The 21,069-nt window shown below is 36.3% G+C and overlaps 1 protein-coding gene and 2 long non-coding RNA genes across 8 annotated transcripts; 1 reads left to right on the forward strand and 2 right to left on the reverse strand.

The window, feature by feature from the left end:
- Window positions 1–374: 374 nt before the first annotated feature.
- LOC140012542 (uncharacterized) lies at window positions 375–4,103 on the reverse strand. Its single transcript, XR_011819727.1, has 2 exons — window positions 3,589–4,103; window positions 375–746 (listed from the first exon to the last, which is right to left on the reverse strand). It is a non-coding gene; the product is annotated as an uncharacterized lncRNA (long non-coding RNA).
- Window positions 4,104–7,999: 3,896 nt separating this feature from the next.
- On the forward strand, window positions 8,000–14,902 carry LOC113703969 (putative F-box/LRR-repeat protein At5g38386). Of its 6 annotated transcripts, none has more exons than XM_027225525.2 (6): window positions 8,003–8,265; window positions 9,047–9,205; window positions 10,779–10,916; window positions 11,121–11,702; window positions 11,786–11,929; window positions 14,232–14,902. In XM_027225525.2, exons 2-6 carry the CDS (start codon window positions 9,059–9,061, stop codon window positions 14,574–14,576), a joined length of 1,356 nt encoding a protein of 451 aa, XP_027081326.2. In that variant the 5' UTR covers window positions 8,003–8,265; window positions 9,047–9,058; the 3' UTR covers window positions 14,577–14,902. The 6 variants fall into 6 exon arrangements, with proteins under 6 accessions (XP_071917420.1, XP_027081326.2, XP_027081324.2 ...); XM_027225526.2 differs by having other exon boundaries at window positions 8,009–8,265; window positions 11,565–11,702; XM_072061319.1 differs by having other exon boundaries at window positions 8,000–8,235; window positions 10,779–11,702.
- A 972-nt stretch (window positions 14,903–15,874) lies between these two features.
- Window positions 15,875–19,603, reverse strand: LOC140012541 (uncharacterized). Its single transcript, XR_011819726.1, has 2 exons — window positions 19,089–19,603; window positions 15,875–16,246 (listed from the first exon to the last, which is right to left on the reverse strand). It is a non-coding gene; the product is annotated as an uncharacterized lncRNA (long non-coding RNA).
- Between the last annotated feature and the right edge of the window lie 1,466 nt (window positions 19,604–21,069).

Raw genomic sequence — 21,069 nt, forward strand, 5'->3', positions numbered from 1 at the left:
TAATGGCTTTTCTACAAAACAAGGAAAAAATCTCTGGGAACTGCTGATTAACGATGAACCACACTTAATAATGTTGAATTGTTGGAGACAATTTTGATTCCCACTCGACAAATATGCTTTCCCATTCAATGAAGATGGTGATAATCACAGGTAAATATAATACATAAAATGACTCCAAAAACAGGGAAATTTGTCTCAAGGCGTCCATTTATCTTCGTTTTTGGGTAAAAGAAGAGTTACAATTGTTGCCGCTTCGTGTGGCAGCCGGAACATTTGTCCTTTTTTTTTTTCTAAAACGGTTTTTGGGGCTCGACCACCGTTAAGAGCACACCAGTTTCCACTTGGCTGCTAAAAGGAAGGAGGAAGATGCAAGCAACAGGAGAATTTTAGACATCTTTTCATTATTTTTAACGTTTTTATCCCTCTCTTTTTGTGCATAAACTGTAAGAGCAGAGGTTAAAATTCCACGTATAGTTACAGGGAAGATAGTTTGTAGTTCAAACACCAATTGGATCGTATACCAAAAGAAAAGATTGTGAAGCTTGTTGCCACATAGACTTCAGGAAAAAGAGCTCAGATCACAGAGACCCCAAAAATTGTTCTCTCAGACCATCTCTGGTCGACCATAATCCAAAAACATGCACGATATCATCGATATACGTATCGTGTTGTATATCTCTAGTACTTGGCCTGATGAGTCTGCTAGCCATCTCAACAATCAAAATATGCACAGCCTCGTCCCGTATCTTGTTAAGGAAAACAAATAAAGGGATGAGTTAAAAGTCTAGTGAGATTCCAAGAAAATATATAAGCAAACTAATAAGTATCTCAAAAGTCGCATTAAGACATAATCACGTTTGACATGTAACAAGAAATATCCAGAGATATCATTTAACAGTGATACGATCACGTTTTTCATGGAGCAGACATGAGCAAACCAAATAATAACACGTAGTACAATCAATTTTAAAAGATACAGGATAGATACAGGCTTTAGAGGTGGCTCGTACGGGCTTTAGAGGTGACCCCCGTCGCAAGTGGCACTTAGCACTGCACAACACTTAGTTCCGTTCAATTATTCAAGATCAATCATCCATATTCGGACTCTAAAAGTGCCTCCCGTCTATTTCGAATGTAGTAAGACTCTAGAGGTGGCTCTCGTCCATTTCGAACGGAGCACGTAGCTCCATTAGAAATTTAATAGCAATATTCATATTCAAACTCTAGAGGTGGCTTCCATCTATTTCGGACGTAGCACTTAACTCCGTCAGAAATTCAATCATTACTAGTATAACGACTTCAAATCAAGCACATATATATCTTTCACATATAAATAGAAGGATAGCGATATAGTCAAATTAAGTCGAGTGCGATAAATTATACACTCGCCTAACCAATATTCAATTCAAGAGAGCTAGCATTTCAATCAATCGATAATCTTATCAAAACAGCATTTGAATCAAGTACAAATCAGACCATACCATTGAAACACTCACCAAATGAAGTGGATCGTCACACCTCGATTATAGGTTTTCCTTCTAACTCACCATCGACTCCTGAGACATGCCCAAACTACAAGTACTAAACTTTTCTCCGCTACAAACTTTCACTCCAAAAATACTATCTTAGTCAAACCGACTATAATATCACTTAAAATTCTAGTTTAGAAGAGTTTTCAAAGAAGTAGGTTAAGGTATATATAGTTTTATAATCAAATTCTTGAAAATAAGGTTGGAAACCATGTCCTCACTCTCTCAACTACTATTGATAGAAATTGTCACCAATATTACTTCAAACTTTTCTCCAAAAATCAGTGAATTTAAGTTATATAGATCATTTTAGAAGCAAAACTCTTATGAGATAGTGTAAATGGGATTTTAGTCAGATTTGGATAAATTTCTATTTTAGAGTTTAAAGTTAGACCCTAAAATCTAAGTACGAGTTTAAGATAATTTGAAACAGAATTTTTAGCACAATGTGATTCATGTTTTCCATCTAAAGTCCATTAGTTCTTAGCTTAGATCTTCTTCAATTTAACATGCATTTTACTATCATACTTTCTAGGTTGTTTTAAACTTAAAGTTTGGTCGGAGTTCCCAAAAAATTTAGAAAATAGTTTGAAATCCTCAACCATTTCAATCGGTCCAAAACAAACTCAAATAGCTGACAGCTCGAGTTTCTTTCCCTAAAACTCAATGTTTCTTGCTCTAGTCAGAGTAAGTAGAAAATACAAGGTAAAATGAAGGATTATAGAGTGTTCTTGACCAATATTTGCACAATTCCATTTCACAATAATATTTGCACAATAGAAATAACTGGAAGAAAACACAGCCACACTCTTGGATATAAATCAGCAATTCAGTCATGTTCATTTCAAAAATTTCATTCAATCTTCCAAATTATCAAACAAGATCCATCATACAATCACGTAAACACTGAAATGAGGGCATGCAGCTTCAAAGTCCAGCAAAACTTTTCAAGAAATTTCTGTTTTAAAACAAAATTCTCAACTTTACTCCATCGATTCTCAAATATCAACATAAACAAAAGTTTCAGCAAGGTTCCTCCAAAAATCGGCACTTATCTCATTTGGATTCAAGCAAAACACTACATGCATGTCAAGATAAAAGAGATAATAGGTATGTAAAGTGCTTTTAGATAGAATTTAACAAAATTTTTGAAAAACAAGAACTGAAACTCGTAGCTTTCCTTCTTGATTTGCTGTCTAGAAATTTCGGCTTTGAAAATGCTTTAAAAGTCAATCTTTTCATGCTTTTAACTCCTCAAATATCACATACATGACTAGATTTAGGTGTTAGCAGGTATATAGAGTCAAGATGTGTCAATTTACAACTAAAATTTTAGGGATAAAGTTGAAAAAATCACAGCTTCTTCCCCACGGTTCCAACAAAACAAAATTTCCAATAAGCATCATTTCTTTGAAAAATCATAACTCGAATTATAAATGCCAATAAATTATAAAAATTACCCCCTTAAAAACTAGACTTGAAGTACTAACAATCTTTAGAAGATACCTCAAATAGATTCAGTTCATAAATTGGTCCAAATTGAGTCGCAAGTTATTACAACATTCTAGTTTTTACTTGTGCAAGACAGAATTTTCAGTTAATATTGCCAATTTTTGGTGTGTTTATAAAATGAAGCTCAAATTTTATACTTTGAGTCTAGTTTCAAATGCAATTAACGGCATTCAATTTCGATTTTTGTACACTAAGTAATGATCATTTTACTAAACCTACCCGGGGATGATTGTCACCCTAAATTTCAACCTTCCACTTGTTTGACAATACCAAATACACAGCATATCATTTATCCAACATAAAATGAAGGAATTAGCAATAATCTAGTTCTATTACATATTTTTTTCGGCTAAGCATTTTACCAAAAAAACTTCACAAAATTTGTCATCAACTACCACAATAACTCTGTCATCAGCTAAGCAAAATTTTCAGCAAGAAAATTGAAACTTTTCTTCACCAAAACTTTCTCTTTTCTGCTCAAATCTAACTTACATCCTTAAAGCTTAAAAAGGCATGGAAGAAGGAAAGATTTACAGCACTTTTTTACCTTTTTTTTCCCAAGAAATTGAAGCTGAAAATTGAAGAATCAAGACTGACAGCTTTCCACTTTTTTCTTTTCTCTCTCGGCTGCAACAAGAGGGATGGAGCAAATTTTCTCCAATCTTTCTCAAGCTCTTTCCCCTTGGTTGTGAATTGGTCATGGTTGAAATCCCTCAAACTTTCCTAGTTTCTTCCTCAGTTTCAAGACTCAGAAAAGGAACAAAACTTCTCACTCACCACTCAATTTCTTGGCTGGAATAAACTTGGAATATTGGAGCTTTTCTCTTCTTGATTTGTTGGGGGAAAATAGAAGGAGGCAAGGGTTCTCTTGGCTGCAAGACAAGGAAGAAAGGGCAAGGATTTCAAGCTTTCTCTCTCTCTCTCTCTCTCTCACTATTGGCTAGAAGGTTGGAGCAAGACAAGGAAAAATCTTGCACCTTTCCCTCTAGTCTCTCGGCTGAAACAAGGAAGAAAAACTTTAATTTTTCTCTCAACTTTGCTTATTTCTCTCGGCTAAACAATGGAGAAAGACAAAAGAAAGCTTTCACTAAAGAGGTTTATGTCTTGTGGTTGATTACCAACACTTAGCAAAATTGTCATCTCTACATGCCAAACACATGTAAGTTGTCAAAAGTTACTCTAACAATTATCCCTCACTTCTAGATTATCATGTTATGTCCCCACTAGTTTCTTAATCTAGCGTTAATTCCTATAAAAGTTGATCCAATACTAATATAGCGTATATTCAAATTATTTAATCACAAGAAACAAGTAAACACATAAACTATATAATAACAACTAAATTGCAACACCTTCAATTTTAAATAAAAACATAAAATGCACAACGAATTTCAGGCTTTCATAATCTCTAGTGCTGCATGTTTTATTTATTTATAGAACATTAAACAGCCCATGACAGTTGTTATCGGAACTGTGCTGATACCGTGGGTTTAGGTGACAAGTGAATAGCCATTATATCAGATACTAGCATACAATGAGAGGTTGAGAATAAGCATGTCTTGCGAGAACCAGAGAGGGTTACTCGAAGCAAGGGCCGTCAGGACAAGTTCGCCATTTAAGAGTCGCTGGCCGCTTTTGACTAGAGGCTAACTACGATAGAGCTAACCATTACTAATCACCAAGACTGTTGGGCTGAGTTCAATGAATGCATAGCGCAATCTGAGGTGGAAGAGTTATGTGGGAACATGTAAGTCGTGCTAAATAAGACTGTTGGTAGACTTCTCAAAGGGAACGAGATGATTAGACTTAATATGTTGTCTTTCCAAGAGGAGCTTGCCAATCCCAATATGGAGCTTGATGTATCTAGAGCACAGTTGGCTAGCAAATGCAACGATCACGGAGCCTTCGTACATTCGAGAGGAGTTGCAAAGGTTTCGCTTGGAACTAGACAAATTAAACATACAAAGAACAATGGGAGCCACCGTATCTACACTTAGGGTCGAGGTGCCACATACTCGATACTTATAGTGGAGCAAGGATGGGATGTGATACAAAAAATTTTTTGTACGAGTTGGAATGATATTTTGACACACTTGGCATCATGGAGGAAGTAGGCAAGCTGCAAACAACCCCATTATATTTGAAGGATTCAATTTTAATATGGTGATGAAGAAGGTGTAATGATATAAGGAAAGGGTCTGACGTCGTCACTATTTGGGACGCGTTCAAGAACGAGCAGAAGAAGCAATTCTAACTAGCAGACATGGAAGATGAAACTCGTGCCAAGTTTCATCATTTACAACATAGGAACGAACATGTCCACGAGTATGTGAAGGAGTTCTCTAAACTCTTGCTAGAGATACCAAATATGTCACCAAAGGACGTATTCTTCACGTTTATGGACAAATTGCGATCATGGATCAAATTTCAACTCCAAAGCCGGCACGTAAAAGATTTAGCTGAAACAACGGTTGTATCCAAGTTATATAAGATCCTATGAAGGGATGATAGAAGGGACAAAAGAAAGAGATCCGACCAAGGCTCAAGTCGGGGAGATTGTCACTCGAATCTTGCGAAATCACATGAATGGTTGAAAACTCCTTCCGCCACAGATGAAACTAAATGGGCTCAAGGCAACAAGGGCAAGATCAAGAATTTCGACTGCTATACATGTCAAGACCCATTAGATTTTTCAAGGGATTTCCAGATAGAAAGTTGCTACATGCTATCATTCAAGAATGCTAGTACGAGGAGGAATGGCGAAAACTCAAGTGTATGATGCTTAGCGCGGTTGAAGCAATGGTGGATGACCAAAGGTGAGACCAAATGTATGTGGACACCAGAATCAACAGATGCAAGGTATAGGTCTTGATTGATATGGGTACAGATGTCAACTATACGAGTGACAATACCGCATGATCATTGGGTCTAATATGGGAGCCATGCAAAGATCAGTTCAAAGACAGCAATGAAAAGTGGGTGTCATTAGACGGGATAGCAACTAATGTACCCGTCAAATTGGGACAATGGATTGGGATGACAACCTTCACCATCATTTTAATGGACGATTATACGGTAGTTTTTGGAATGAAATTCATAGACAACCTTAAACTAATCATGGTGCCACACGAAAACACTATGCTAATTACGCAAGAAAGGGCACATTGTGTTGTGAATGTTTCCCGTGAGAACGAGGTGAGCCTGCAATAACTCAAGGGGGAAGGTGTGAAGGGTCGGAAAATATGTGAGGACAAGCTTGAGGAAGGGGCTGCAACACACAAGCCAATCGAACAGAGAGACGGTGCATAGGGCACCGTAGCATTGAAGGGTCACATATAAAAGAGATATGAAATTGATCCACAAATCTAAGCATTGAAGATATTAGCGGCCAGAGGCAAGACCACCAAATATTGGCTTGACAAAAAAGGGGTCCTTCATAGTGAGCATGCCGTGTACAAGCAAAATTGTGACAATGTGCGCGAGGACATCATACGGGAATATTGTGTTGAGGAAACAGGACCTAAGTATGCACTGAATGTAATACAACATCACTTCTTCTGACCGAAACAAGAGGAGGATGTTAAGATGTACATGATTCAGGACAAATTTCGACGACTATTGGGAGCACCAAATGCATCAGGGCCGATGTTTTGTTCAAGTGGGGGAGGATGATAAGAATTGCACCCAATTCGCACGCGATCGTGTCTATCCCCACTCGTGACCAGACTTGGCCATCCAAGTCATGCCCACTGTACATAGTGTCCATGCAAAAGACTAGGACTAGTAGTAAATCCATAACCTAATCTCCTAAACAAGTGGTTAGCCATGAAGCTCTGGCCAAAACATGGAAGTTTCTCCAAACATTATAGGGAATGTGTAGCAAAATTTAGAGACTTCCGAAACACTCTAGATTGTTCAAGAGTTTTGTACATAAGGGGTTTAGAATTGGTAAGGTGCGGAACTTTCTACAAGTTCTCACTTATGTAGCATAAAATAAGAGAACAATCTAAATAAACAAATTGGGTAGTTTAGTTGGTAGAATTTTTAGAGTCATGTAAAGAATTCTTGACTTGCTCATAAATAGGTCAAACTCTCTCATTTGTAAACTAGCTATTGGCAACTTTTGGAAACTTTTGGAGTCTCAAATAATATAGAGCTTTCCTTCTAGCCTTCATCCTTATTCTTCTTACTCTTTATGTTTAAGCTTCTGCATCAATTCTGCACACTTAGAAATTAGACTAAACTAGTAACCATTCAAAATTTAAGTCTTGGACGATCGTTAATGCCATACAATGTGTTTGCTTATAGCATATTTAGTAACCCGTGACATTATAATCTGGACACGATGTCGTGGCCCAAGGTTTTAATTTGGCCTCAACTAGATTGGAGAGGGGGGAAAGGGGAGAGGCGAGACGTGGCGGAAGAAAGGAGGGCCCTTCCTATGATCTGGCCATGATGTCATGACCAAAGGCCTTGATTTGGTCTCGACTAGATCGAGGAGGGAGGAAAAGAGAGGGGTGAGACGTGGCTGGAAAAGGGAAGGGAAGGGGAAGGGAGGCAGGGACGAGGGGAGGAAAGAAAGGAAGAAGAAAAATGAGAGAAGAAAAGAGAAGGATAAGGAAGAGAAAAGAGAGGGATGAAATAATGGCGATAGTAGGCTAAAAAATAGTATAAAAAGTTTTAAATTTTAAAAAATCCAAAAACGTATCTCAAAAATACCTCTCAAAATTTCACAAAAAACATTTATAGTGAAAAATTCTTCCGTATACACTATTACAATAAAATATTTTATAAAACACCTTAAAAAAATAATGCTGTAAAACTGGAATAAATTGTTGTTGGTAGGGCTATTATCGTCTTTTGGCTAACATCCATCCTAGGCTAAGCCGTAATAAACTGACCTGAGAGGGGCATTAGGAATGGCCCCACTGACATGCACAAAGACAAAGGGAACCACTAAGGAAACAAAACCTACAACAGAGAACCAATGAAACCCAAATTGCCCCCAGGCTTGGCTGGAAATCACAATTCAGCACTCGAACACCGAGGGCACGACACTTCTACTGTTCCTCAGCGTTCGGTGCTTTTAATATGTAGGGTTGAGCAGCTTCCACGTAAGCTAATGTGCATCTTCACTGAGTCGGTTTGGACCGTTTGGTGGTTTTCTGCTTTGTGAATCTCTGCAATCTGGGTGGCAAGTCTCCTCAATTGCGTAATTTGGGTGGCAAGTCTTTCTCATCGTGTTCAACTGCAGTGAATTATAAATATTAACTGACTTCTGACTTTTTCATTGGATACTTTGTTCTGAGATGTATTATAAGAGTAAAATCTTTGATTTTGTTCAAAAAAATTTTTTTTTGGAATAGGCGGTCGGGCTGGTTAAAGTTAATCTGTCATGCCAAATTGCATGTCAAAATTGCATCTTTTCGTTGGTATTGGTGTTGGAGGTCAGGGAAATTAAAGTACTTTTCTCTCGTTTTATCTTCTTTCTGGTAGGGGATGCTTTATGTTATCCCGTATTGCCTATTAACAAGTAAAATTCATATCTTTGCTGTTTCCTGTATACTTTTATCCTCTTTCCCCTTATCAGGGCTGCTTAATCTTAGCCATGATGCCAATTAACATGTAAAGATTGCATCTTTATTAGTTTTTCTGTTGGAGACAGCAAAATGAAATAAATTATCTTGCAAAAGTTGTATCTTTGTTAGTTTTATTTTGGTTCAAAAGATTGCATCTTTGTTAGTTTTTGCTGTTGGAGACAGCAAAATGAAGTAATTGTTATTGCAAAGGCAGTTCCTTTCGTTCTCTCTTTTTTGGGTTTGGAGTAGTTGTTAATAAGTACTGCTATTAACAAGTGAAAATCAAATTTTTGTTAGTTTATTTTATTCTTTTTTTTTGGATTTGAGCTTGTAAATTAAATGTGAAAATTGCATCCCGTTGGCCGCAGAGGTACTATAGAAGTATTCTGGCAATATGTAAGAAGTTCTTTTTCGTTATTGTTTCAGGAACAAACAACAATGTGCTGGTTTGGAAACAGAGCTTTGCCTTTTGCAATCCTCGTGGCGGCAACTGGGGCGGCCATTCAGAAAGCAATTAAATCTTTTGGTGGACAGGGGAAAGCAATTGTTTTGCAAGAAAAGCACGAGCAAGATTTTGTTCATAAGGTACTTATGCTCAGTTATTTGTTTTACTCTGGTAGCAATATGCTATGCATTGTTTGATCACGAAATATAATAAGAAGCATATGACAACTAATAGCTACATAATATTCATACTTTTCTAAGGAAACCCATTTTTTAAAAATGAATGGAAGACTTTGATTAATAAACATGAACACAATTCCACCTGTTTACTTGCTATTGATTATCTAATTTTCCTATCACCCCATTGTTTCCAAGTATCCAAGTTTCACAAGCCATTCCCATGACTCAACTTGAGACATTGGGAATATTAGTATATATCCAAGTCTAGAATAAACAGTTGTAAGAAAAAATTATTAGCACAATGATGGTCGAAGCTCACTTTGCCACAATATATGTTAGTTTTATTCGTTACATTAGAAGTAGCCTCTTTATTGTTTGTACAAAGAGAAAAAAGAAAACAGATATGGTGTTTAGAGCGCAAATGGATATTAAGTCCAATGGGCAAACCTCACCTATGAAAATGAGCCGACCCAAGTTTTCAATTGAGGCAGTCGTCAGACAAAGACGAGTTGGCAAATATTGATAGGTCTTGCTTCCTCAAGAAAGATGTTTGCTTGTTCTGCTGTTTGGACAGTTATAGTATGGCGCTGCTTAAGGAATCATATTATGGAAGAGAAAATCTATTCTGTAATAATAGGACATACATTCAAAAACTGAAAGAGACTTGGTTGGTAGGGACCAATTTATTGAGCTTATTGAGAAGTTTTGTGAAAATTGAGTTTTAGTTTGACTCAATAAAATGGTCAGGTAAGTATGAGTTGTCAAAAAAACCAAGTGACCTACCATTATTAGTTAGGATAAACTTTTTCAATTGCTCTTTCTTAGACTGTAATAACAGTTTTAAGATTCTGATGAAAAACCTGGTGACTTGTGTTTAATCTATGTCTTTAGTTTTAACTTGATTACAGTTTGGTTTAACTCTTGAGTAGACTGTAACTATTCAAGTTGAATCTGGGTGTCTTTTCTGTGAACATTGAGATATATTTTCTGTAATAATAATGAAAGGAAGAAGATTTCCAGTGGGTAAAGACGTAATCAAACATTAGCATTGGAAAAAGTGGCAGGGCACTCTTGTTATGTTAATGGGGGGTGTTCTCATTTGACTTTTCAACTGATTTTAGATTCTAATTTTCCAGCATCGGTTCTTTTGATGTTCTTGTTTGCTTTTGTGTCTACATTTTAGATTATTTGTAATTGGCAAATGAACTGAGAACTGAAATCCTGAATCTTTCCAAGAGTATCTTTTGCTAATTCTGATTAAACACCTTTTTGTTAAATGTAAAGCAAGCGAAACAGCCCCATAGTAATGCATTTGTAATCATATCTGCTAAATCTTATTGTTTTCCTCTGGAAAAGAAGCAATTGTTGCTCTATTATGTTAAGCAATTTGAAAGTGTATTTTTGGAAAGGATAAGTTGTTTATCAGAAAAAGTTTGTTATTATAATGTTTGCTAGTTTATCTAGTGGGTATGATGTATTGATAGATTCTTTTTCCTAACATGTACATTGTGTTCTGCTTGGAATTTTGAATCAGGCTGATGATGGTCTTGCGAATGAGGATAGTATCAGTCGACTGCCAGATGATTTGCTGTCAGATGTCCTTTCACGTTTGGACTTGATAGAGGCTGTTGGGACAAGAATTTTGTCAAGAAGGTGGAAAAATGTTTGCAAAGTTAGGTCTGAACTCCACCTAGATTGCCTTGACATGTTTAGGCCTAATTGCTCTCACGATATGGGTAGCCATTGGGTACAGTTTAGGTTTTTGGAAGCTGTAGATCAGTCTTTACAGCTTTATTCAGGTCAAAGCATAACTTATTTGAGAATTTCATGCTGTTTCATGAAAGAATTTGAGCCCAAATTCACTCAATGGATGCAGGTTGTAGCTACTTTAGATGTTCAGGAACTTGACCTCAAATTTATCTGTTCTTCTTTGCCTCTTTGTCAATGTGCAAAATCCAACATGGGTGAGCTTTTCCCTGTCTCATTTCGGCTTCTTACTGCAGTAGCTACAATGAAACATTTGCGCTTATTGGCTTGTTCTTTGCAACCAAGTTTCCCTACCCAATTTAATTCCCTTGAGGGCCTTTATTTAGACTTGGTTCACCTGAGTGATGGAGAATTACCGAGAATGTTGTCTTCTTGTGTTAACCTTCAGACTCTTAGACTCGGATTTTGTAAACTTACTCCTAAGCTTTCTATCTCTGGTCCGTGTCTCCAATTGAAGTTTCTGTATGTTCATTCCTGTCCTGGTTTGGAGGAGATTGATATCTGTGCTGGCAACCTGATTACTTTTTCTTTCTTTCACAATGGCCCGATAAAGTTTTCGCTCTGTGTTCCCAAACTAGAAGATGCACGCATCACCTTCACTGGCAATGGTTCCATACCTTATTTTTTTGGAGAAGTTCTGAAGGACTGTCCTAAGTTAAAAAACTTATTATTCCAAACAAACAGTGACAAGGTTTGTATTGACTATGGCAATCATCATTTTCTGTGTCCAATTCTTGGCAGTGGTATTCATGCTTTTTGTTTCTCTTGATTCAGCTAAAATATACACCTGGAAAGATGGATATGTTCAGCAATCTTAGGACATTATATTTTGTCCCAGGAATGAAGTCTCCACCTGATCTACTGAATGTTGTGCCTATTTTGGAGGCTTGTCCACATTTAGAAGAATTTCGTCTGCAGGTTAGTTACTAAATCTATTAATTTTTCCCATTTTCTCCCCTTCTTTGTGAGATTTTTTTTGGGGGGTGGGGGTGGGGGGTGGGGTTGATTTATAGTTAGCGTCTTTTTACCATCTTTTTGGAAACATTGTAAAAGGCTAATATTCTTTGACTTAGAATAACTAAAGCAAGAGATATTGGCCCTTTCTTTGAAGAGATTGGATTTTCAAAATGGCATTGTTACATTTAGTTTGCTTTTAAAATTTGTGGTGCTTTTTGCTAAGTGAATAAATGCTGAATGAATTTTCTTTAGTCTTGATGATTCCATTTCCTTAGGTCTATTTGGGATAATATCCTTTGTTAAGTACTCTGTGAAACTGTTCTTTTTGCCATTCTGAATGTCTTTTTTACAGCGTTCTCTAACTGTCATATTTTCTACTTGTACTGCCCCATTTTAATTTTTTTTCTCTAAGTCCATGACCTTCACTCAGAAGCAGTATTCTAGTGTTTTAAGCTCAGCCTTATGGCCTTCAGTGTGAATTGATGTTAGTCATGGATGCTTATATGAAGCATTTAAGTTGATTGCCTCAACTAGGGTTATTGTCAAATCAGCTTGACTACAATCTAGGCCAATCTTCCATCGAGAGTTTGGTTGACTTTAAATTTCGAAAGTTAGCAAAACCAGAATGACTGGATTTCCTTTCAACTTTTGATGTTTTATGTGTATATATTCGTGATTTGCATGGATGATTAGAGGTTTGACATATTTGTTTCAAGGTCAATTTTAGCTCTATGACATCAGATGTAGGGGTTTCCATCGAATTATAAACAATTTATCTGTAGAAAAGGAAGGAAATTTTTTGTTTATATAATTTCCACTTCTATTATAAAATTGATATTGGATGGAATCTGAGCTGAGCATCTGTTTGGTTGAGCAGAATTAGATAAGATTTTGCTTTGGCAAGGTTTGTTGGTGGCCCTAGTTGTAGCATTGCTATTAATGTCCATAATGTACAAGATTATCTTTTTCTTACATCTTGTGGATTTGTAATGTATAAGATATTTCGTTTATTTGTTAAATTGATTGAAAATCGTTTCAATATCCAGTTTGTAAGATGTAAATCTCTCTTTAGATGTTGATACCTTTGCATGTCTTTTTTCCTCTTCATTCTGTATAAGAGCTTTCTGTTTTAGCTGTTGATGGATGTGTTGTTTCTAAAATGCAGTATGTGAATATTTTATAGTTGAAGTAAGTGTTTGCATGCTTATTCCATAGTCGGTCCCAATTTGAAGGTGAACCTTGCTGCTTACCTGCTACATCCCAACGTCCTTGCATGGCTTGGCTTGTTCTTTAAGCTCCACTTCTGCCTTTTAGAATGCAGTATGTGAATAGTTGGCAGTTGACATATCAAATAAGTGTCTGCATGCTTATAGTGACTCCTAATTTTTGCTGCTTACTAGCTATAGCCTTGCATCCTGGCATGGCTTTGCTCTTTCTCTGAGCCCTGCTTCTCCCTTCCCACTCTCCCTGTTCCTACCCCAATAAACAGGCCTATGGAATAAAGCTGATCCATAGGTACTTATTTCAGAGTAAACTTTGGGAAATAACAATTGTTCTTCTAACGTTCTCACAGCATGTGTTTTGCACTTTTTGTCACGCTGCTTTTAAAGATGCAAGTCAGAAGTGTGACTTCCAATGGTGTCACTTTGAAGAGACAATGCTGCTTAAATCACGACTCTACTGTTGCAATCTGTGGGAAGATTTTTAAAGTGAAAGAATACCAATTTATCACTTGTTGGTCTTTTGTTTTTCACCCTTCTTTGTTGATGCCACAGTCCATTGGCATGGAGAAACAACTTAACTGCCCGTCAAACTTTGTTCTCCTGGTTTTTTGTTTGTCTCTCTCCTTTCTACTTCTTGTTCATGCCACAGTATGTGTAGGAACTTTGCCCAAGGTGACCTTTCTTTTGATGTCCATGACTTTTCACTCAACCAAATTCTCTTCTCCAATCTTAATTCATGTTTGAAGGTTATAATTTAAGCAGATATTAATTGAATGATTTTGGCAAATTGAAAGAAGTGAAAGCGTGCTATGAAAATCATTGCTTGTTATTGTGACTAAAATACTTGGTTTTGCTTCTTTGTGCATCTTCAGTGACCTGATAAAATAAAAATAAATGATTATTAGTGTACATCTTTCTCTGAACTTATTATGATGTACTCTTCACTCTCCTCATTTTGGTTTCTCATTTTAGAAGGTTGGGCATCACATGTTCTATCGATGCATTTAGCTAAGAACCTGACTGATTTATTTTGGCTTTAGTTACTTTGTCGAGGTTTCAATGAAGAAAGAGGAAGAGAATGGCCTCCCAGACGCCTTGGTCAATTAAAAGAAGTGGAATTTAATGGATTTCACGGGACAGTAAATGAAATTCATTTTGCTACTTATTTGGTAAAAAATGCTCCAGCACTTGAACGACTGTGGATCCGCTCACCCTATAGGTTCTATTGTGGTGATTATCATTTACGAACTGGAGGCGGTTGGTACATGGATGAGCGAGTCGATACTCTGCATGAAGAATTAATGATGCAAGCCGTCTCCAGCAAACTGCAGGTGAATATTGTAAGATCTCCAAGAACAGAACTCAAAATCTGTGGGAGAGAATAAACGCATCGAATAAAGTGGAGGTGAAGAATTAATGATTCAAGGCCGCTCCAACAAGCTGCAGGTGAATATTGAAAGATCTCCAAGAACAGAACTCAAAATCTGTGGGAAAGAATAAACGAATCGAATTGTGCTGGATTATTCATATACAAGGTGTGCAATAATTAAGTCTACTAATCATTCATACGTCAATTGTAACAATAATAAGTCTACCAATTGTAACAATAATAAGTCTGAGAAGATGCAAACACTAAGTGGCTTTGAGATCTTTTCATTTGTCAAACAATTGGTTAATTATGATTACAGTAGCGAGTTATAGTTGCATGATATACATCTGAGTTGGCAAATTAATTATGCCAAACAATTAATTATTCTACTCTTTTTTATTTTTTATTTTTTGTTTTTAGTTACTTTTTATTTTTATTTTTTACCTTCCCCTCCCTACTCAAGCCTGCCTGGTCAGGAGATTGAGTTAAAAATTATATAGGCTTCTAGCTTGAAAATTTGTTGTTAGTTGCTCCAAATTCCTTAAATTCAGCAGGTAATTCGTTTGCATATTCTAAAGCAAAGCTTCTTATCCGAAACCTTAATCCATTTTTATCTCTTTCCCTGGGTTCTTAGACAAATTAAACAAAGCGCGAGAGCACATAGGTACTTTCCGGCCATTTCTAGCCAGCACCTAACCTGAAGGCATCCGACCATAATAACAATACTTTATCCATGAAGCCACTGACTGTAACCTTATTATTTCTGCTTTTCAACAATATTCGAGTGTCGTATAAGAGTTTGGCCAAAAAAAAAAAAAACCTTTGTGAATGGTCCACCCTTATTTTGGTTGTCCCTTGAGCTCAAGTTTGAGAAAAATTTATCCCAGACCTTATCCGTACCATGATTCTAATGTTTTGTTTTTCCTTGATGAAATTCTTGTAATGGCTTTTCTACAAAACAAGGAAAAAATCTCTGGGAACTGCTGATTAACGATGAACCACACTTAATAATGTTGAATTGTTGGAGACAATTTTGATTCCCACTCGACAAATATGCTTTCCCATTCAATGAAGATGGTGATAATCACAGGTAAATATAATACATAAAATGACTCCAAAAACAGGGAAATTTGTCTCAAGGCGTCCATTTATCTTCGTTTTTGGGTAAAAGAAGAGTTACAATTGTTGCCGCTTCGTGTGGCAGCCGGAACATTTGTCCTTTTTTTTTTTCTAAAACGGTTTTTGGGGCTCGACCACCGTTAAGAGCACACCAGTTTCCACTTGGCTGCTAAAAGGAAGGAGGAAGATGCAAGCAACAGGAGAATTTTAGACATCTTTTCATTATTTTTAACGTTTTTATCCCTCTCTTTTTGTGCATAAACTGTAAGAGCAGAGGTTAAAATTCCACGTATAGTTACAGGGAAGATAGTTTGTAGTTCAAACACCAATTGGATCGTATACCAAAAGAAAAGATTGTGAAGCTTGTTGCCACATAGACTTCAGGAAAAAGAGCTCAGATCACAGAGACCCCAAAAATTGTTCTCTCAGACCATCTCTGGTCGACCATAATCCAAAAACATGCACGATATCATCGATATACGTATCGTGTTGTATATCTCTAGTACTTGGCCTGATGAGTCTGCTAGCCATCTCAACAATCAAAATATGCACAGCCTCGTCCCGTATCTTGTTAAGGAAAACAAATAAAGGGATGAGTTAAAAGTCTAGTGAGATTCCAAGAAAATATATAAGCAAACTAATAAGTATCTCAAAAGTCGCATTAAGACATAATCACGTTTGACATGTAACAAGAAATATCCAGAGATATCATTTAACAGTGATACGATCACGTTTTTCATGGAGCAGACATGAGCAAACCAAATAATAACACGTAGTACAATCAATTTTAAAAGATACAGGATAGATACAGGCTTTAGAGGTGGCTCGTACGGGCTTTAGAGGTGACCCCCGTCGCAAGTGGCACTTAGCACTGCACAACACTTAGTTCCGTTCAATTATTCAAGATCAATCATCCATATTCGGACTCTAAAAGTGCCTCCCGTCTATTTCGAATGTAGTAAGACTCTAGAGGTGGCTCTCGTCCATTTCGAACGGAGCACGTAGCTCCATTAGAAATTTAATAGCAATATTCATATTCAAACTCTAGAGGTGGCTTCCATCTATTTCGGACGTAGCACTTAACTCCGTCAGAAATTCAATCATTACTAGTATAACGACTTCAAATCAAGCACATATATATCTTTCACATATAAATAGAAGGATAGCGATATAGTCAAATTAAGTCGAGTGCGATAAATTATACACTCGCCTAACCAATATTCAATTCAAGAGAGCTAGCATTTCAATCAATCGATAATCTTATCAAAACAGCATTTGAATCAAGTACAAATCAGACCATACCATTGAAACACTCACCAAATGAAGTGGATCGTCACACCTCGATTATAGGTTTTCCTTCTAACTCACCATCGACTCCTGAGACATGCCCAAACTACAAGTACTAAACTTTTCTCCGCTACAAACTTTCACTCCAAAAATACTATCTTAGTCAAACCGACTATAATATCACTTAAAATTCTAGTTTAGAAGAGTTTTCAAAGAAGTAGGTTAAGGTATATATAGTTTTATAATCAAATTCTTGAAAATAAGGTTGGAAACCATGTCCTCACTCTCTCAACTACTATTGATAGAAATTGTCACCAATATTACTTCAAACTTTTCTCCAAAAATCAGTGAATTTAAGTTATATAGATCATTTTAGAAGCAAAACTCTTATGAGATAGTGTAAATGGGATTTTAGTCAGATTTGGATAAATTTCTATTTTAGAGTTTAAAGTTAGACCCTAAAATCTAAGTACGAGTTTAAGATAATTTGAAACAGAATTTTTAGCACAATGTGATTCATGTTTTCCATCTAAAGTCCATTAGTTCTTAGCTTAGATCTTCTTCAATTTAACATGCATTTTACTATCATACTTTCTAGGTTGTTTTAAACTTAAAGTTTGGTCGGAGTTCCCAAAAAATTTAGAAAATAGTTTGAAATCCTCAACCATTTCAATCGGTCCAAAACAAACTCAAATAGCTGACAGCTCGAGTTTCTTTCCCTAAAACTCAATGTTTCTTGCTCTAGTCAGAGTAAGTAGAAAATACAAGGTAAAATGAAGGATTATAGAGTGTTCTTGACCAATATTTGCACAATTCCATTTCACAATAATATTTGCACAATAGAAATAACTGGAAGAAAACACAGCCACACTCTTGGATATAAATCAGCAATTCAGTCATGTTCATTTCAAAAATTTCATTCAATCTTCCAAATTATCAAACAAGATCCATCATACAATCACGTAAACACTGAAATGAGGGCATGCAGCTTCAAAGTCCAGCAAAACTTTTCAAGAAATTTCTGTTTTAAAACAAAATTCTCAACTTTACTCCATCGATTCTCAAATATCAACATAAACAAAAGTTTCAGCAAGGTTCCTCCAAAAATCGGCACTTATCTCATTTGGATTCAAGCAAAACACTACATGCATGTCAAGATAAAAGAGATAATAGGTATGTAAAGTGCTTTTAGATAGAATTTAACAAAATTTTTGAAAAACAAGAACTGAAACTCGTAGCTTTCCTTCTTGATTTGCTGTCTAGAAATTTCGGCTTTGAAAATGCTTTAAAAGTCAATCTTTTCATGCTTTTAACTCCTCAAATATCACATACATGACTAGATTTAGGTGTTAGCAGGTATATAGAGTCAAGATGTGTCAATTTACAACTAAAATTTTAGGGATAAAGTTGAAAAAATCACAGCTTCTTCCCCACGGTTCCAACAAAACAAAATTTCCAATAAGCATCATTTCTTTGAAAAATCATAACTCGAATTATAAATGCCAATAAATTATAAAAATTACCCCCTTAAAAACTAGACTTGAAGTACTAACAATCTTTAGAAGATACCTCAAATAGATTCAGTTCATAAATTGGTCCAAATTGAGTCGCAAGTTATTACAACATTCTAGTTTTTACTTGTGCAAGACAGAATTTTCAGTTAATATTGCCAATTTTTGGTGTGTTTATAAAATGAAGCTCAAATTTTATACTTTGAGTCTAGTTTCAAATGCAATTAACGGCATTCAATTTCGATTTTTGTACACTAAGTAATGATCATTTTACTAAACCTACCCGGGGATGATTGTCACCCTAAATTTCAACCTTCCACTTGTTTGACAATACCAAATACACAGCATATCATTTATCCAACATAAAATGAAGGAATTAGCAATAATCTAGTTCTATTACATATTTTTTTCGGCTAAGCATTTTACCAAAAAAACTTCACAAAATTTGTCATCAACTACCACAATAACTCTGTCATCAGCTAAGCAAAATTTTCAGCAAGAAAATTGAAACTTTTCTTCACCAAAACTTTCTCTTTTCTGCTCAAATCTAACTTACATCCTTAAAGCTTAAAAAGGCATGGAAGAAGGAAAGATTTACAGCACTTTTTTACCTTTTTTTTCCCAAGAAATTGAAGCTGAAAATTGAAGAATCAAGACTGACAGCTTTCCACTTTTTTCTTTTCTCTCTCGGCTGCAACAAGAGGGATGGAGCAAATTTTCTCCAATCTTTCTCAAGCTCTTTCCCCTTGGTTGTGAATTGGTCATGGTTGAAATCCCTCAAACTTTCCTAGTTTCTTCCTCAGTTTCAAGACTCAGAAAAGGAACAAAACTTCTCACTCACCACTCAATTTCTTGGCTGGAATAAACTTGGAATATTGGAGCTTTTCTCTTCTTGATTTGTTGGGGGAAAATAGAAGGAGGCAAGGGTTCTCTTGGCTGCAAGACAAGGAAGAAAGGGCAAGGATTTCAAGCTTTCTCTCTCTCTCTCTCTCTCTCACTATTGGCTAGAAGGTTGGAGCAAGACAAGGAAAAATCTTGCACCTTTCCCTCTAGTCTCTCGGCTGAAACAAGGAAGAAAAACTTTAATTTTTCTCTCAACTTTGCTTATTTCTCTCGGCTAAACAATGGAGAAAGACAAAAGAAAGCTTTCACTAAAGAGGTTTATGTCTTGTGGTTGATTACCAACACTTAGCAAAATTGTCATCTCTACATGCCAAACACATGTAAGTTGTCAAAAGTTACTCTAACAATTATCCCTCACTTCTAGATTATCATGTTATGTCCCCACTAGTTTCTTAATCTAGCGTTAATTCCTATAAAAGTTGATCCAATACTAATATAGCGTATATTCAAATTATTTAATCACAAGAAACAAGTAAACACATAAACTATATAATAACAACTAAATTGCAACACCTTCAATTTTAAATAAAAACATAAAATGCACAACGAATTTCAGGCTTTCATAATCTCTAGTGCTGCATGTTTTATTTATTTATAGAACATTAAACAGCCCATGACAGTTGTTATCGGAACTGTGCTGATACCGTGGGTTTAGGTGACAAGTGAATAGCCATTATATCAGATACTAGCATACAATGAGAGGTTGAGAATAAGCATGTCTTGCGAGAACCAGAGAGGGTTACTCGAAGCAAGGGCCGTCAGGACAAGTTCGCCATTTAAGAGTCGCTGGCCGCTTTTGACTAGAGGCTAACTACGATAGAGCTAACCATTACTAATCACCAAGACTGTTGGGCTGAGTTCAATGAATGCATAGCGCAATCTGAGGTGGAAGAGTTATGTGGGAACATGTAAGTCGTGCTAAATAAGACTGTTGGTAGACTTCTCAAAGGGAACGAGATGATTAGACTTAATATGTTGTCTTTCCAAGAGGAGCTTGCCAATCCCAATATGGAGCTTGATGTATCTAGAGCACAGTTGGCTAGCAAATGCAACGATCACGGAGCCTTCGTACATTCGAGAGGAGTTGCAAAGGTTTCGCTTGGAACTAGACAAATTAAACATACAAAGAACAATGGGAGCCACCGTATCTACACTTAGGGTCGAGGTGCCACATACTCGATACTTATAGTGGAGCAAGGATGGGATGTGATACAAAAAATTTTTTGTACGAGTTGGAATGATATTTTGACACACTTGGCATCATGGAGGAAGTAGGCAAGCTGCAAACAACCCCATTATATTTGAAGGATTCAATTTTAATATGGTGATGAAGAAGGTGTAATGATATAAGGAAAGGGTCTGACGTCGTCACTATTTGGGACGCGTTCAAGAACGAGCAGAAGAAGCAATTCTAACTAGCAGACATGGAAGATGAAACTCGTGCCAAGTTTCATCATTTACAACATAGGAACGAACATGTCCACGAGTATGTGAAGGAGTTCTCTAAACTCTTGCTAGAGATACCAAATATGTCACCAAAGGACGTATTCTTCACGTTTATGGACAAATTGCGATCATGGATCAAATTTCAACTCCAAAGCCGGCACGTAAAAGATTTAGCTGAAACAACGGTTGTATCCAAGTTATATAAGATCCTATGAAGGGATGATAGAAGGGACAAAAGAAAGA

Source organism: Coffea arabica, chromosome 8e (assembly GCF_036785885.1).
Source record: "Coffea arabica cultivar ET-39 chromosome 8e, Coffea Arabica ET-39 HiFi, whole genome shotgun sequence".
Taxonomy (NCBI): Eukaryota; Viridiplantae; Streptophyta; class Magnoliopsida; order Gentianales; family Rubiaceae; genus Coffea; species Coffea arabica.

Excerpts from the sequence above, each read along its gene's own strand:
- LOC113703969 (XM_072061319.1), top strand. The coding sequence starts at position 9,059 with ATGTGCTGGTTTGGAAACAGAGCTTTGCCTTTTGCAATCCTCGTGGCG. Across the intron at positions 9,206-10,778 it reads AGCAAGATTTTGTTCATAAG|GCTGATGATGGTCTTGCGAA; the intron begins GTACTTATGCTC and ends ATTTTGAATCAG. Across the intron at positions 11,930-14,231 it reads TAGAAGAATTTCGTCTGCAG|TTACTTTGTCGAGGTTTCAA; the intron begins GTTAGTTACTAA and ends TTTTGGCTTTAG.